Source organism: Hipposideros armiger, unplaced genomic scaffold (genome assembly GCF_001890085.2).
Source record: "Hipposideros armiger isolate ML-2016 unplaced genomic scaffold, ASM189008v1 scaffold_75, whole genome shotgun sequence".
NCBI lineage: Eukaryota > Metazoa > Chordata > Mammalia > Chiroptera > Hipposideridae > Hipposideros > Hipposideros armiger.
Window position 1 is genome coordinate 906,601 of NW_017731425.1, and position 17,686 is coordinate 924,286.

Genomic DNA, 17,686 nt, shown 5'->3' on the forward strand with positions numbered 1-17,686 from the left:
TCATAGTAATGTAAAACCATTTAATTCTAAATCAAATCACTTTCACAACAGTGAAAATTAGTGACTGGTTAAGGTAGTGCCACTGTACATGGTGACATTTTCTGACTGTGGTTGGGACCTGGTCCTAATCCACAAAAGTGGTAGGAGGGGAGCGGAGGCCAAGAACATAAAAAACACACACAAAAGAAAGGAAAACTGCCTTGGCCAAGGGGAGAGGTGGTGAGCCTGCAGAGGGCTAGTGGGAAGGGGGCTCCCTATCAAGTCTGGGTGAGCAATCCCAAGTTGGTTCTCCTGCCCCAGCTCCTGGCAGAGGGTGAGTCGAGACTTGTAAGGTTCAAAATCAACGGGCACATGGCCAACATGGCTTTGCTAACAGCTTCCTGGGACTCCTTTGCTGGGGGAGCTCTCCTGGGCTCACTCCGTTTTAGAGTCCAAGTGATCTGTCTTCCTACCTGCAACCCTCCTTTAATCTTCTGGAAACCCATTTCTGTTGGGCCTATCTGACTGAAGTCTTCTCTCCCACCACTAGGTGGAGCCACTGCACTGAGGGATCCCACCAATCCTCTAGCTGACAAACTCCAGGGACCCCCTCCAACTTTGAGGATTTCCAGGTGATAAAAACAGCACTCTTGAATGGGTGCCTCCAAGAATGTTTAAAATCTTATCAGGCATATTGTAAAGCTGGTGGTTTATTCCTACCAAATCGATTCGGCAAACGAACCACCTATTCAATACTTACATTTTGTCTGTTTAAACACTGAACTCTCTGGCATTGACGGGTACAAGGGGAAAAAAATGGGGGGTAATGGAGAGGGGCTTCCCTCATCTTGGACAACAAGGTCATGGTTTCCACACGCTATGCAGAGCCGTATCAGGAAAAAAATGCTAGGTGGGGCTTTCTACCACTTGTTGGCTTATTGCTGAGGGTGAGCCAGAAACAGTGTGGACTAGCGAAATGAGGCCCCATAGGAAGTTCATCTCTTCCCACTCTCGGGGTCTCTTGGGAGAGGCTGGATTTCTAGGAAGAGGCCTGACAGGCAGAGTGAGAGCCATTCCACCAAGTGAACTATCTTCCTGCCTGGCACCACACTCCCTCAATAAGATTTGGAGGAAAAAGCTTGTGAAGTCAAAAAACAAATCAAGGGCTTGGTAAGAATGATTTCCACAGGAAGACCACATCATATCACTGCGCTGAGGCTCCCAGGCCCACTGCCCGGCTTTACAAAACATCAGGGGTCGCCTGCTCTGGAGTCACATGCTTCCCTGGTTTTAGCACACATACAAGGAGTTTTCAGGGGAGCCCATCAGGCCACATCAAAATTTTGGTCTCCCCCCTTCCCTGCCTCTTCATGGAGGACAGTTTGGCTTCTGAGGACGGTGGTCTTCAACATGCACCTGGGCTGCCTTGACAAAGCCCCCAGGTTCCTTTTGGCGGGTCTTGGGGAAGATGTACGCGGAGCTTCTGCATCCTTGGGGCCAGAGATGCTTATGTGGTTGCGCCTGCATCAGAGCTCTGAATCCTACCAGAGTCCCGGATGCAGGTCTTTCCTAATGCACCACAATCAGTCCTGGCTTCAGCAGTAGTCTAGGCTGTGTGCCCTCTGGCAGAGAGGCAAATGTCCATAGTTTGGAGGGGAAAACTGATGGGAAATCTGTGAGTGAAGCCACATGTCTCCAGAGATCATCTATGCCAGGAAACAAGGAGGTCATTCAAGCCACTCTCTGGGGCCGAAGTATAACTGAGTATAGCCCAGAGCCAATAAAAGATCTTTGGGTCTCTGATGAATTCATGAAGCGACTCCAGCTTCAGCTGCTGCAATCATCATCTTTATAGGACAGCAATTTCTCGCATCTTTGCTGAGGAGAAGGGGTAGGGGGAGGAGAAACGAGAAGAACTAGGACAGAGCAGCACTGGGATCTGGAAGGGGAACCTCTCTGCATGAGGAGCCCCAATGACTTTGGAGGCTACTTACCAAGGGGTATTTAAAGATGAAAGAAAGTTTCCATAAGTCCCATTTGGTTCATCCCTTAGTTTTTATAAGATTAAACTCAGGTGAAATTGTACTGAAAGTTTCTCTCTTCCTGCCGCTTCTCTGTGCAGAGTCAGGATCTGCTGAGCTGGCTGGAATAGGATTTCATGGTGTAACCATAAGATGACTCAACGCCAGGGCCTAAGGTTATAGCAAGGTGTTTATGGCAGTGGCCATATTCCAGGGTCCTAGACAGCTGGTCTTGAGCCCCAAAGCTCAGATGGAGAAGCAAGACTCCATGATGTGTTATTGATCCCACTGATTCCATGGGTCAGGATTAGCCAGGAAACCAAACATCAAGAGTGGGGTGTCACCAGTCCAGAGGTCCTGCCATGGATGTAGGCCGGGAGCCCAGTATTAGGCAATTAACAGCCAGAACATGATCACCAGGGCCACAAACAGGAAGAGGCGTGACAGGAACTGCTCGTCCACGTACTGGGGCGTTCCGGGGACAGCTGGAGACACATGAGGGAGAAAAGAGGCTGTCAGAATGCTGCAGCTGTGCACACTGCCCATTCGGGCCCAACATCAAGAGCATCAACCTTCATCTCTTTACCACAGAATCCTTCACACTAAAAAGATTTCCAAACCCCAAATAACATCAGGCAAAACAAAACTGGAATTATGAAAACATGTGGAATAATATAACAATGAGGACAAGGTCTCCAATTTATCCTAAGAGGATATGGCCTGCAGGTGCAAATAAAATACAAAACTCGCAGAGGGAAAAACGGAAGCTACTGTTTGTTAAGCATCTTCTACGTGCTAAGTGTTTTGTACACACATTCTTGCTTGGTGGGTATTATCATTCCCATTTTCTATAAGAAGAACCTGAAGCACAGGTCTGAGGTGATTACCAAGATGATGAGGTTGATGAATTAGTCGCAAAGCCCCGCAGTTGTCCTCCCTGCACACTGCCTTCTGAGGCATGGGGTCTCTAGACTTTGGCACTGTTGAATGGCTGGGCGTTGGTCTCAGAGAGCCCCACATGGAGTGCCTTCCTTTGCCAGAGGAGAGAACTATGGCCCAGACAGGCAAAATGACCTGTCTCCCTCACTGCATAGTAAACTAGGGGCAGCAGTGGGCTGAGCACCTGGGTCTCCACGCCGCTCTGCTTTGAGAAAAGCTACTATATAGAACTTCCTGTCCTGACTACACGGGAAGGAGAGTTAAGAGAATAGAATCTATATCCCGATGGGCAAATAATACTAAACACAACAAGGGAAAATTGTCTGTGATTGTGGCAAGAGGATAAAGTGATCCAGAGTCCAGCCTGGTTGTGAAACTGTTTACCTGGGCAACCAAAGGTGAGCCTTAGACCTGGCTGGAAGGAAGCAAGCTACCAGGCAGGTTCCTGCTGCCTTCGTGGGGCCATGAACTTCCTTCACAGCAGAGCATGCCCTGCCCTTTGGGGTCTCCTTCCTCATAGAAAACATGTGAACAGAGGAGAAACCTTTGAGGCAGATGAAGTAAGGCAAGGTATTCCTGAGAACTCTTGGTGCTGTACTACTCCCAAGTTAGGTGCTCTGGTGGCTTCATGTGGGCAGGCGGTCAACAAATACTTACTGATTGCCTGCTATGTGCCAAGCACCAGGGTGGGGGCAGGGGACAACTGGGATGGCCCAGGAGTGGGTTACTGCCCCTAAAGCATAAGCTCCAGGCCAAGAACCACATACTGATCCTTACTGTGCTAGCATGAGGCTCCAGTGACTACAAGCAGAGCTCAACCAACCTCGGCAGCTCTGCAGGCTCCATGGTAAGGATCCTGGGTGACAGACTGTGATAGAGTACAGGGTACCCACCTCACCGCCCTGCTCCATACCAAATGCAGCTGGCACTCGCAAACTGGTGGGGAGAAAAAGGTAGCCGCAAGTGGCAGGCTTAGGCCGAGTTCCCAAAGGGCTGGGGTTTGGGACCAGCCCCACGTGTGTCCTGAGGGAAGCTGGACAGAGATGCCAGAGAATAGAGGTCCTGACTCCTTGCGGGTCACCTTGCCCCTTCTGGCCCCCAAGGGTCAAAGTGCAGGGTACATGTGCAGGATTAGGTTCTTCCCTCAGCTGCGTATGGTTTACACTTTTTTATTTTATGGGCCTGGGGTATGTCTTGGGTAACATTACTGAGCATTTTCTGATTTGTAAAGCAGAGCTAACACACATCTGTCCCATAGGCTTATCATGAGGATCCTGAGTTTGTAACAGAAAGCACTCTAAACATGCCTAGTCGTTAAGTATGCATTATCATCAGCATGACTATCTGTACTCTGAAGTTTATTAGCATATTTTGAAAAGGCTGATTATGTAGTAACAATTATCTGAAACCTATATACTGCCAGATTCCAAGGAGCCTTCAAGCAGCATTACCAAGGGAATAGGGTCTTACCTGGAGGAGGCCGCCCATCGTTTATATTAAATGCTGTGGCAAATATCCCAAACGGAAATGCCCCAATTCCGAAAGACATCTGGAAGCCGCCATCTCCAAATCCAAATCCTTGAAATCCCTATGTAGAAAAAATGCAATTAGGAAGTAGAACAAGCAGTTTTCTCCTGCGCCTGTTAAACATGTCACCCTACATGTGGTACCCACCTCTCTTCCCTACCCTCTGCCACCTGTTTCCAAAGGGGGACATCTTTTCCTCCCATCTAGACCCCAACACACAGAAATCCTGGTGGTCCCCCTGCCCTTCTAGCCTTCAAGGGTCCCAGCTAAGGAGTTATGAATGCCAGAAGGAACTGGCTCTGACCCAAAGTAAAACACTCTGTTGATGCACGTCAGGGTTCTTAGAGCTCCAGGTTCATTCCCAGAGTCCCACACTAGTCAGTAAATTTTTCTACATGTTTTATGACAGCAAAATTAGCAATACTTCTTATATCCAATTTCAAAGGAACATCAGTACAAGCTACACATTATCAGTGATAGCAAAAAAGTGCAATCCTAATTAATTAGCCAACAATGGAGGTCATGATGAAAAATCTTGATACATGCTCTCAAAGGACCATTACACTGACTATGCAGCAACATAGAAATACTCTGTGACCAAATAATCAGATGAAATTGTTTGAACACCATGGTGACAAGTACATGACAATGTGTAGGTATGTGGACGAGATATGGGTATTTTCCCTTAAAATTTTCTTTCTTTCTTTTTTTTTTTTTTTTAATTTTATTGGGGAACAGCCATGGTCATTGGTTACACATTGCTTTCATGCTACAATTGCATAGTTGACTCTTTTAAGGAGGGCCCAGCTCACAGTGGCCCATGCGGGGATCGAACCAACAACCTTGGTGTTATCAGCACCACGCTCTAACCAACTGAGCTAACCAGTCACCCCTAAAATTTTCTTTTAATATTGTTAAAGAGAATTTTATTTTATTTTATTTATTTATTTTTAAAGATTTTTATTGGGGAATTGGGGAATGGGAACAGCGCTGGGGAATTGGGGGAAGAGGAACAGACAAGTTGCAGTCTTTTTTGTTCTTCAGTCTAGTTGTGGAGGATGTTGCTTCACTGGCCCAAGTTGGCACCATCATTGCGCTCTTCCCAGGCAAGGCAGATCAGTCGCTGGCTTCTGGACAGCCGCTCACTGCGGCTGCTGGCCCACTCACGCTGGCTGCTGGCTACACACAGCAGCCCATGGCAACCCACTGCAGCAGGGGCTGCAGCCTACGTCCACTCACGCTGGCTGCTGGCTACACACAGTAGCCCATGGCAACCCACTGCAGCAGGGGCTGCAGCCTATGCCGTCGCCGGCGACTCATGGTAGCCCAGCTCCAGGTTGAGCTGTTGTTCAGCATCTTAGCTGTAGAGGGCAGCGTCACTGGCCCTCATATGTGGGATCCGAACCGGGGCCCTCTGGCGTCCCAAGCCAGTTCTTAACCAATGCGCCACTCGGCCGGCCCCAGTTAAAGAGAATTTTAAAAGTTTAAAATACCTTTTTGCTGATTACAAAAGTAATATACACTTGTTATAAGAAATTCACACATTATAGGGATAACTGACAGAAAGTTAGAGGTCTCCTTATTGATCCTCCATTTCATAGCCCCTCCCCTCCAATAGCCACTGTCAGCAGTTTGGCGTGCCATCCTGAGCTTTGTCCCCTATACATGTTCAACATTGCATCATCTTTCACATGAAAAGATTCAATAGGCATTATAATACTGTGAATAAGTAACTCCCGTTTTCTGAGTGCTAACTCTGTGCCAGGCACCATTTTAAGCACTAGGATACATAAGTCACATTTAATTCTTACACTAGCATCACCCACATTTTACAGATGACCAAAATGAGGCTCAGAGAGGTGAACTAACCTAACCAAGGTAGTAGGGGGTAGAGTTTAGATCTAAAACTAAGTCAGTATGATCCAAACCCCCATGCTCTTAACTATTGTGCACATCTTACAAAAAATTTCTCTCCTCCCTTGCATCCCTGGGTAGAGCTTTAGAACAAATTATTAAAAATAATAAAAAGAAGAAAAATGACTGGGCCAACTGCTCCCACAAAGAGCCTTCATTTGTGAGTCTTTCACACATCATGAAAGTGACCACTCCCTACCCCATACTGAGCAGCCTGGCATTCAGCTCCAAACTTCTTGCTGGGCAGCACTACCTATAAAACTTCACAGTCAATTTAATAAGAGGGTAAACCTACATGGAAGGAAAACAACCAGTTTCCATCTCGGTGCTGAAATGCCTCCTACTCAGACAGAGCATGGTTGAGAGTCTGAGGGCTCCTGGGACCAAGGCTGCCTTACCCAGAAAAGTGCAACTGTTTCATCAGGAATCACTACTTCATTCAGTGCAATCCCCAGGACTGACCCCCTGGCCTCCCTCTTAGCAACATTTACACAATCCCGCAAGTCCTCACATTTGGTGAGTTTATGTTCCTGGGGCAGAGTAGGCAAAAAGCATCGTTGGTGGCTGCAGGTGCTTGTAAGTGCTAGAGGTATGCATAGCGTTATCAAAGCCTGGGATTCTGACTTTCTGGGGCCTCTGATTCCTGGTTTAGGAGCTAATACTCCATTGGGAACCAGAACCTAAGAAGGGTAAAGTGGTATTACTTGGTCGTCAAAAGCAGGGAGTTCAATACCAGCCAGATGTGCATTTCGGCCCTGTCTGTGAGGTCCTGGACAAGTCACTTCACCTACAAGGCCTCATGTTACTATTCTGTTAAATGGGTGATGTGAAGTTTAAATGAGATTGTGCATATTAAACCTCTATACCATAGAGTTATTTCCATATAATAAATATTCGACAAGTGTTCGTTGCTATTATTTTTGAGGGTATTCTGGAGATCCTTAATTTCTATCAAGATTCCTGACTCAATAATCCCACCCCTGGGAATCCTAAGGAAATGCCATAATTCAAATGAGAAAAAATATATATATGTGCAAAGATGGTCACTGTAACATTATTTACAATAACACAATCTGGAAGAAACTAAAAGGTCCTTCGATATGGAAAACCTAGATTATAATACACCAATATTCAATGGAATAGTAGCCTTTAAAAATAATAAAGAGGACGCTACAGAGCATCATGGAAAATACTATCAAAATTAAAATTTAAAGCAGCAAAAATATGGCGATGGCTACATAAAATATATATACACAGGCATACAGATGAAGAGAAGATGGGGAAATAAAGAGATACTTGTGGGATTCTAGTAGTGTGGGTAAATATTTTGCTTTTAATTTTTTAATATTTTAACAAGAAATTTTTTTTAAAGACTAACATCTGATTTCAATGTGCAAATTTTTGAGCCAGCAATTCTACTTCTAAGAATTTATCAGTAAAATAATCATGAATCTGCTAAAAAAAAATATATATCTATAAATTCATCAGAGTATTTTTAAAACAGAATAAGGGAAAAGAAGCAGCTAAATGTCCAACAGTGGATTAAATAAATTATATGAAGTCCATACATTGGAACACTAAACAGACACATAAAATATTACTGACTTGTTGAACGTCTCCCCCTTTCTAAGAATGTAAACTCCATAAAGGCAGGCTCTTTATTGCTATGTTCATTGACATATCACTAGTGCCTAGAATGATAACCAGGCACACACAGAAGGCACTCATACAGAATGAATGAAATTTTTAAAAGTTGTTAAATGGGCTGGCCAAGTGGCACGTTGGTTAGGAGTTGGCTTGGGACGCCAGCTCTGAGCAGCAGGGCCCCGGTTCGGATCCCACATATGAGGGCCAGTGACGCTGCGCCCTCTACAGCTAAGATGGTGAACAACAGCTCGACCTGGAGCTGGGCAGCCGTGAGTTGCCAGCAACGGCGTAGGCTGCAGTGGGGCTGGCTGGCAGCAGGCATGAGCTTTCGTGAACTGCCGTGAGCGGCCATCCAATGGCCGGCGAGCTACTGCCTCACCCGGGAACAGCACAATAATACCAACATGGGCCAGTGAAGTGATGTCCTCCACAACTAAAGAACAAAAGGACAGCAACTTGTCTGTTCCCCTTCCCCAATTCCCCACTGCTGTTCCTTCCTCTCGCCCAGTTCCCCAATAAAATCTTTAAAAAAAAAAAAAAGTTACAAAACAGGAGCCAAATATTGTAAAAAATAAAGATATTTATATATGTACTTTTATCTATAAAATACACATAAATAGATCTATAAAATTTCTATGAGTGTATAGGTAATTATTTTAAAAAATAGGAAGGAAAATAGACCAAAATGTTTCAATTTCCTTCTTCTTTTCCTTTCCATATTGTATAAATTTCCCTTTACCTTTATAATCAAGAAGGAAAATGTATAGGGCCAAGAGGGAAATTTCTAAAGCCATGGGCTCACTTCTAGAAGCTTCTCTTAGAATTTTCCTTACCCCTCTGTTTTCCGGCTCTGGCCTCTGTCCTTGAGGACGGGGAGGGGTCTTCTCTCTGAAACAGAAAGTGCAAAATAGGTCTATGACAAAATGCTGCTCCCTGAGTGCAGTGGAAGTTCTTCGCCAGGGCCACACCCCCTTTCCTGCCCAGAACATGAGCCTAAGCCAAAATAAACCAAATACTAAATAACTCTTTGTTCTGCCTACAGTTTTTTTCTCCCTACCTATGGAAAATCACGCAGAAAATCAGTTCGTTACAGGATGTTCATCAGATTGCATTCAGCCTACTCCTTTCAGAGAGCCCAACTCAGATTGGTTATGAATGCCAGCCAGACACCTTTCCCTGGACCTGTGTGATATAGGGGTCATGGATATTAAAAAAAAACCCAAATCCAAACTGAAACAGAGGATGGCCTGTCAGCAGAGTGGGCTGAGATTCAAGGTCTCTCTGATCTGCTTCTATTAACTTCAGCTTTATCTCCCACTACTCTTGGGCAATTACTCTATATTATTCTTTGTGTCTCTGGGTCCTAGCCCCTTATATCCTTCATCCCACAAATACTGGACTGAGGGCTCATTACCCATCATGCACAAGGCAGGATGCTACCAATACTAAGAATGATGACATACTATTCTTGAGATGTTTATGATTTAAAGAGAGCTGCAACTAATCACAATACAGTGTGGAAAAGGAGTTCTTTAATAGAATTTAATATGAACTAAATGGGGTGGAAGCATGCAGGAGAGCAACTAATGTGAGGAAGAAGAGCCACTTCAAGGAGAAGGCTGCTCATTAAAGATGAGTAGAAGTTTGAGGAGGAGGAGGTGGGAAGAACTGGGGAGGGCAGAAGACGACGCAGAAGGAAAACAAATACAAAGAAAGGCTCATGAATGTGAAAGGATGAGTCCCTTTAAGCGAAGTCCAATATATCTGGGCACAGGGTATGCTGGGGTATGTTGGGAGAAGGTCCCAGACATGGCTGGGGAGCTCAAGGGGTGGGATGGGTATGTGTATGTGTCACACCACAAAGGGCTCTCAGTATTTGTGTTTGTGTCAGAATGTTAAACCTACCCACACCTCCATTTACAGAAATCTCAAACTCCACAAAGTCTCCCAGACCCCCTGTCCCCTCCTCCTCCCGTACTTTTTACATCACAGCTGCAACAACCCCCCTCCTTGCAGACTCTCCTGCTAGACACTGTGCTTCCCAGGCTGCTCGTTTACAGCAGTTCACACACATGGAATTGTGATGTCTTGTGTGCTGCCCAGCACATTGCCTGCCCACTGGCAGATGTTCAGTGAATAGCTGCATTACAACTCAGCAAGTGGCAATTTGGCTCCCCTCCCCTCCTGGCTGACTCCCATCTGGATCCCAACTGCCTCAGAACTGAGGGCCTGCAAGTACTAAGTAATGGGTGGGGTGAGTCAGTGCTGAACGGAAGTGAGTTCACATCCAAGGGGAGAAGTGGGTGTGGGAGGTTCCCCAAGGCCTTACCTGGGGTCCTGCTGCCCAGTGCTGCCCCTGCCATAGAGTGGGATGACCTTATCCCGGCTGATCCCGGCTTTGCAAACTGGACACACCTGTCTGTTAGGTCTGGTCTCCAACCACTGCAAGCAGGAGAGAAAAACTCATGAGTGGTGCAAGCCCACCACAGAGCAGTCGGTCAGAGCCAGTACAACATAGACCAAAGGCCTTAAATTGGAAACACCAGCACCAGCAGGGAATACCTCAAGGAGCCCGACTCTGACTCCTGCTCCTGCCACTCAATAAATATTTACTAGTAGTGAAATCAAAATTGCCTTTAAATACCATCGTAATTAAACAAGCTTCTTTATGCTTTGTTCTCTCTAGGGGCTCCCAACAATACAGCAGGAAGGAACTGCAAGCCTGGAGCTATGTCAAAGGCTCTGACAAACCCAGCCTGTTTTGGATGTGGGTATAACCAACTTTAAATCTCCACCTTCCCCAATGGACCAGTTGTATTATCCTGGCAGTCAGGTATTTATTTCTGTGTTTTCTCATTTTTACAGCATTTCCTCAACAACTTTGTATCTCAGACATTAGCATCTGGATATAAGCTGACCATTTTCCAGTGATTTACTATTTGCTCAAGTATAGATTTTGCTCATTATCTAAATTTGCTTAGTGTTTTTTATATGCTTTCACTGCTTTTTGTACTCAATTATTTCTTTCAATATTAAAAACATCAGAATCCTGTTTCCCAGACCCTTTCACTGGTTATTTTAAAAACATTTTGCTTAACTTTCTTAAAAACAAAATAAAAACGATAAAAACATTTTTGTAGTGTCTTTGTAGACATTAAATAATTTATTCTCAATAAATATTTATAATGTTCTCAATAAATATTTATAATATATATTCTCAACATTTATCTTTGAATATAAATTGCATTTTTAGACCCAATGATATGAAGTTTATTATATAAACGTGAATCTAGGACTTCAGGGCCAAGAAGAAGGCAGCATTTAATAATTTTACATCCTATTTCCTTTATCTTACTCGCAAAAGCTCCAAAACTTCTATGTCACGTGCTCTTCATAAATTTACAGCAGATATATTCCATCAGGTTCCATTGGGGTCAGCATGCACAGCCCTGAATGTAGCAGGAACCCCTCTAATTTCCCCCACTTTTTCCCATCCAGATTCTGAGGCGCTAGCGGTCTGAAACTTCTGTCCTCCCCCCAATTCCTAAGCCACCTACTAGTGTGGGGCTTTACTGCCAACAACTGTGACGACAGCCAACTCTGTGACTATTCACAGCCAGTTATGAACACCAGGCCCTGCTCTGTCTCAATAAACAGCAGCCTGAGTCTTGGTGAATACTTACTGGCTTTTACAATAATCTAAAACTGGGAAAACAGACTTTTTCCCCCTCCTCACAAAAGCTCTCTGTTGAGGCAAAACAGACTTTTTCCCCTCCTCACAAAAGCTCTCTGTTGAGGCCAAAAAAGTTTCCCTCTTCTTAACACTTCCAAGACTTTTACGGGTATTGTTAATATGATAGGAGGTACTTTTTTTTATAGGGGCACAACCTTAAAAATAAGAACCTAACATACTATCAAATCAAATCCAATTTACAAATGAGTAATTGAGACCCAAGGCAAAAGCCATGGGTAGAAGAGTCAGGACCATCCTGGGTATTACACTGACCCCTTGTTTCATTAAGTGCTGTCAGTAGATAGGTTTATAATGAGGGTTGAGGGGAAAGCAAGCAAATGAGCCCACAAGCAGGGGAGATTGCAGTTTCTGACTAGTCTCCTGAGACCAGGGGTGTCTTGTGCAACCACAGCTGATGAAAGACAAAGTAAAATGAAACGCATCTTACCTGATGTAAACACGGCCAACTGTCAGAGTCCCCAGGGCGACCAGTCATAAAGGAGAAAAAGAAAGGGGGAAAGGGAGAAAAATGCTTGCATTAGCAGAAACACTGAGGTGAGGGCATAAAAATGGGAAAACAGGACCAAACTGGGGAGCACTGCCATCCCACTGAGGGTCTGGGGGGACCACTGGTGCCAGGAATTATAAAAGACTAGGCTAAAATCACAGGAAAAATGAGGCAAGGGAGATAAGACTTCAATCTCTACCCATGGGATCTCACTACTTGTGAAGACCCAAGGTCACAGACCATCCCAGACCCCTTTTCTTTAAAAGTCAACCTCTGAAAGAATCCGACAAAAGCTAAGGGACCCTCTGCGCAGAAAAATTCATGGGGGCATTCTCATGCTCTCGTCCACGCATGCACGCGCACACACAGACTATTTTAGACTCAATTTCAGTGGGTTCATAGCCTCCCCGGACTCACAAGGAACATGTGGATATAGATCCAGTTTAACAAAATCTTCAGGCTGTCCTCAGCCTTGAGAGCTTGGTTGGCAGTAAGTAGCTCCCAAGTTCAGATATACTGTAAACTCATCTGTAAGTAATAGGAAAGATGGGGCTGCTGCTTGACAGAAGGGGTCACCTTCAGCTTAGTGAGTTACACTACAGAGGTTGGGACTCATCTCTCAGTTTTCAAATGAGGAAACCAAGCTCAGAAACATGAAAAGACTTTCCTATGGCACCAGGACTGAAAAATAAGTCTCCTGACTTTCAGTTTACTGTTCCTTCTATCACCCAGCACAGGATACAAAAAAAGTGACATTTATAGAATTGAAGGAAAAGTCACTCTAATGCCAGATTTTAAACTTTTTTCCCCCTCCATTTATTCAATCAACAAATATCTACTGCACACTTACTATGTGCAAAATGTGGACATGGTTTCTGTCCCTCAAACATGTGTCTTCTAGCTGAATAAAATTTGGACTCAGAGGATAATTCCTTTCCCAATTCCTGAAGCAGAGTTTAGCCTCACAATCCAGATACACACTCTCCCTGGATATACCAGACACCTGACATCCGACTCCAATATTAACCTTGCCATTGCCATTCCACACTGAGCTGGCGGCACCCAAATTACGGCAGATCTCCACTGGCAACTCCCCTCAAAGGCAGTGGGGGAGAAGTAGAGGTTATTTTTCCTCGGGAAAAGTTCAGGACTATAACAGTAATAATGATCACTCCCATTTATTAAGCAATTACTGTGTGGCAGGCTGTGGCTGAATAGCTTTGCATTTGTTAATGTCATTGGATGGTCACACTAACCTTTGAGGAAGTGCAATTATTTCCATTTTACAGATAAGAAAACTGAGGCACACAAAGGACAGCAGATTTGCCACTCAGATTAGAAGCATCTGTTTCATTGTAGAATCTGCGTCCTTTCCACTGATACCCTGACTTATTTTTTAATTTTGTTGCTCATCTCAAGTCCTGATTTACGATATCTCAATCATAAAACTGGATGAAGTATCTCCAATTTCTAGGAGAGGGCTGATGACAACAGTTTCTGCATAAAACTTAATGATTAGGGCAAGAGCCTTCAGAACAAAAATCTCTGCCCAACTCTCTTCACTCATCAATAAATTTATCACTTTCACTGTTGCCAACTTAAACTCCCTTAAATATTGCTTAAATGATCCTTTCTTCACACCACTTACTTGCTCAAAAATATCCAATAGCACTGTGTCCTACTCAGTAAAATCTGGGTTTGATAGTCTGGCCTAACCCTCCCTTAACCACCTAACACTCTCCAGCCCACAGCACCATCCAGGGTGTTATCTGAGGTGTAGAGTAGCCTCAGGGTCTCAGGTGAACCCAACAGTGCATACACTTGTCCCTAGAAATTGACTGCCTTGGGGTGGCACACACTCTTTGCCTTACCTGGCATTCTCACCCCCCTATTATCGCAATTCATCCTTCAAGGTCCAGCTCGAAATTTAGAGAAAAATAAATAAGATCTCAACATTCACCCAGGTTCTCAAGAGCCAGGAGGGGCTTCTGTAACCATCGAGGCTAGAATGGACACTGACTCTGCCACTTCATTTTGATATACTATATAAAATGTGGTAACAATTATTAGGATCACAGTTAACACATAATATTTACTATGCTCTTCTAAGCCTCATATTTCAAGTCATTTAATGCTCATAAACAACCTATAAAATGAGGCAGTGTGTGTGCAAGTACCTCGCCCAAGGTCATCCAGTAGGAAAAGTGGCAAAGTCGGGATTAATAACAAGGCAGTCTGGCTCCAGAGTCCATGCTCATAAGCACTGTGCTACACTGCCTCTTGGCTCAGTGCAGTAAGTGGCACATAGTAAGTGCTTACTAAATGGTATTGTTACTTTAGAAATGGGGATATGGAGCCCAGGGTGGGGACGGGATTTGCCCAAGGTCACTCAGCTCATCAGCAGCAGAGCTGGGATGAGAGCCCAGGTCACCCGCCCTTGGGCCTGAATGTATCAGGACCCAAAGTGGGTGGGAAACCTCCAAAGCTGTTCAGGGCTACGCTTTGTAAACTTAGCCAGTATGCCGTCTGGGGAGGCGGCAGGGGTACTGACCAGAAGAGGTGGCCGCACAGGCTGATGACGGCGTCCTTGGCTGTGTCCAGACAGATGTTGCACTCAAAGGTGCTGTCTTGCCCTCCACTCTCGCCAGCACCATTGCTGCTGCCGCTGGGCCCTCCTGCACTGGAGTTTTCAGGGGACGCAGAGGCCGATGGCCCCTTGCTCGCCATCCTTGGCTGTCAGCAAACTCTTGAGTGAAGGTTCTCCCCAGGAAAAATCCTGAAAGGCAGACAGCCCTTGATTGTCCATTTCCACAGCCCACTCCCCCCAGCCTCCATGCCAATACCCACACCTTCTCTCAGCTCTACAAGTTCAGGTTATGACTGAACCCCTGAGTAGGACTTCCCAGGAGCTGCAGAGAAAGACAGTCATGGGGCACTACCCAGAGAGACATGACCCATAAACTTCCCAAGGACATGGCCCAGAATGTACCACACAAATAACACAAACTGCACAGATACAAAGCAGATGACTCTAAATAGGAACTGGGACCCTGTCTCACTGTCTTTACATTCTCCCAGATAACCACCCCAGATGATAAAATACATGCTCAATCAACATGAATGTTTATAGTCTGTCCTCTAACTTTGGACAGCCTCTATACTGGCAGGTGAACCTGCTCTGGCCAGAAAAGTTATGACTAGTAAATGCTGGAATATAAAGAAAACCCTGTGACTGTGAAAGGTTTGGAAGCTAGGAAGGACCAGAAAAGTCATCTGGTCCAATGTGCTGAAATCTTTTACATTCCTCTTTCTGCCAGGTTAGAATACCACCTACCTTATTTTGCCTAAACCTATCAACTTTTTAGCCTCAACATCTTTAAAGAGGAGACTTATGACACTGCTGAAAATAGAAAACCAGTATTACTTACCATAAGTGAAAGACAAATATAAATGTAATGAAGGAAAGTCTTTTATCCTCATACCACCTGAAACCATCTGGCACATTCATACCATGCTTTGGGCAAACGTGATCTGGTCCAGTCTCTTCAAGAAACTGCAGTTACCTGACGAATGTGGAGCTGATACTGGGACTCATGACACCCAGTTTGTAGTTAAACCACCGTGCCAACACAGACCAAGCTAGCCACCAAATGCTGTTGTTCACTACCACCTCCACATCAAAGAACCTATCAGGAGTTGAACAAGGAGGAGGACTAGACCAACACCAAAGGATACTCAGAAATTCTGGGTGCAGATTAAGAATCTGTCAAGAGCCTGATCTGACCACGCTCACCAACTCAGAAATTCCAAGTAGGAAATGCTAGCTGGCTACCAGTCAGAGAACTGAAGGCTTGGAAGCTGGTCCCAGTCGATAGGTGGTTTTGGGAACCTCCCATTTTTTCTCTGGGCCACAGTTTGCTCATCTGTAAACTGAGGCATTGAATTATATGGTTTCCTAGGTGCCCTTTCCAGCTCAGAAACTGTGTGGCTCCAGGTCACCTCACGCACTCTATCCAAAGCGGGTAGCCCCGCCACAAGTCTGGGACTCACCAGTGGAGCACAAGACCACCACCCTGACTTCAGCTTCCAAAGTACAAGGCAAGGACTCAGAATCCACAGTCTTCTTAGACCAAGAAGCCTTCCTATATACAACCAATTCAGAACTCTGGACTCACGAGCATCCCTCACCATGAAAGCAGCTCAGTGACTTAGCAGGGAGAGAAGGACGGCTCACTGCCACTTTTTCACTCAGTTACATCATTTTACGTAATGTCCCAGAAGGACAGCTGGCTGCCGACAGCACCAGCGCCTTGCTGGCCTCGGCTCCAAGGCCTTCCCTAAGACCCTGTGCTTCCTCCTCTCCATACACATCTGCTCTCTTCTTCATAGGATGGAGGCTGCCTGTGAGGTCCACATTATGGCCTTTCTTTGTTCTAGCTCAACTTTCTTTTTAAAAAACAAAATCTTCTAAAACAAAGGACTGTGTGTATAGATGTGGAAAGACAACCATAAAGTCAGGTTCAAGGATTGATCTTGACAATCCCCTGAAGTACACAGCACCAACAGTGAAGTATTCTTGCATTAAAAATAAAACACAGACTCTAACCAAGTCTCTAAAATGAATTACCCATTTACAGAAAATAGGGTGCATAACTGCATGTGTTAAACAACTCCAGGAGGATGCAATCAGCAAATCCAGCATGCGGGACTTTTAACAGGACAAATAACCCAAGTTCTCTAAAAATTAAATAATATGGGTGGGGCATGAGTTATACACAGAGACCTGAGACATACCAACAAGTGTGAGGGTCTCACGGGAACCAGATTCAAACAAACCAACTGTAAAAAGTCTTTTGGAGATGACTGACAAAAATTAGACTTAGCCTGGGTGTTAGTTGATGTTAAGAAATTATTGTTAATTTTGCTGAGTATGATAATGGTATTGTGCAATGTTTTTGAAAAATTCTCATCTGCTAGAAATATATAAGTATTAATTAAAAAAATGATAAGATGTCTGGAATTTGCTTTAAAACACTCCAGGGGGAAAAGTGAAACTGGAGAGAAAAGATGAAATAAGAACAGGCAGGTTGACGGGGCTGATGGTTGTTGGAGCTAGATGGCAAATGGGGATTCACTATATTCATTTATTTTTGTGTGTGCTTATAAAATTCCACAATAAAAGGTATTTTTTTAAAAAGGTCAGGTTGTGGGGCGGTTGGTTAGCTCAGTTGGTTAGAGCGCAGCGCTCATAACATCAATGTTGCCAGTTTGATCCCCACATGGGCCACTGAGTTGCGCCCTCCACAACTATTGGGCTGTCGGAAAAGTCATGATGCATTTTTGCAACGAAAAACATAGAAAAAATACGTCATGATTTTTCCGACAACCCAAAAGACTGAAACAACTACTGACTTGGAG

The 17,686-nt window shown here is 44.7% G+C and overlaps 1 protein-coding gene across 3 annotated transcripts in view; it reads right to left on the reverse strand.

Moving 5' to 3' along the window:
* Positions 1 to 17,686, reverse strand: part of RNF185 (ring finger protein 185) — a 32,966-nt gene continuing 15,280 nt past the window's right edge. For all 3 annotated transcript variants that reach the window (XM_019643220.1, XM_019643222.1, XM_019643221.1), the window contains 6 exons: positions 14,820 to 15,044; positions 12,209 to 12,227; positions 10,357 to 10,469; positions 8,861 to 8,915; positions 4,410 to 4,527; positions 1 to 2,485 (listed from right to left, as the gene is read on the reverse strand). In XM_019643220.1, coding sequence (XP_019498765.1) covers positions 2,388 to 2,485; positions 4,410 to 4,527; positions 8,861 to 8,915; positions 10,357 to 10,469; positions 12,209 to 12,227; positions 14,820 to 14,995 — 579 coding nt within the window. In that variant the 5' untranslated portion in view covers positions 14,996 to 15,044 and the 3' untranslated portion in view covers positions 1 to 2,387. The remainder of the gene's footprint in view (positions 2,486 to 4,409; positions 4,528 to 8,860; positions 8,916 to 10,356; positions 10,470 to 12,208; positions 12,228 to 14,819; positions 15,045 to 17,686) is intronic.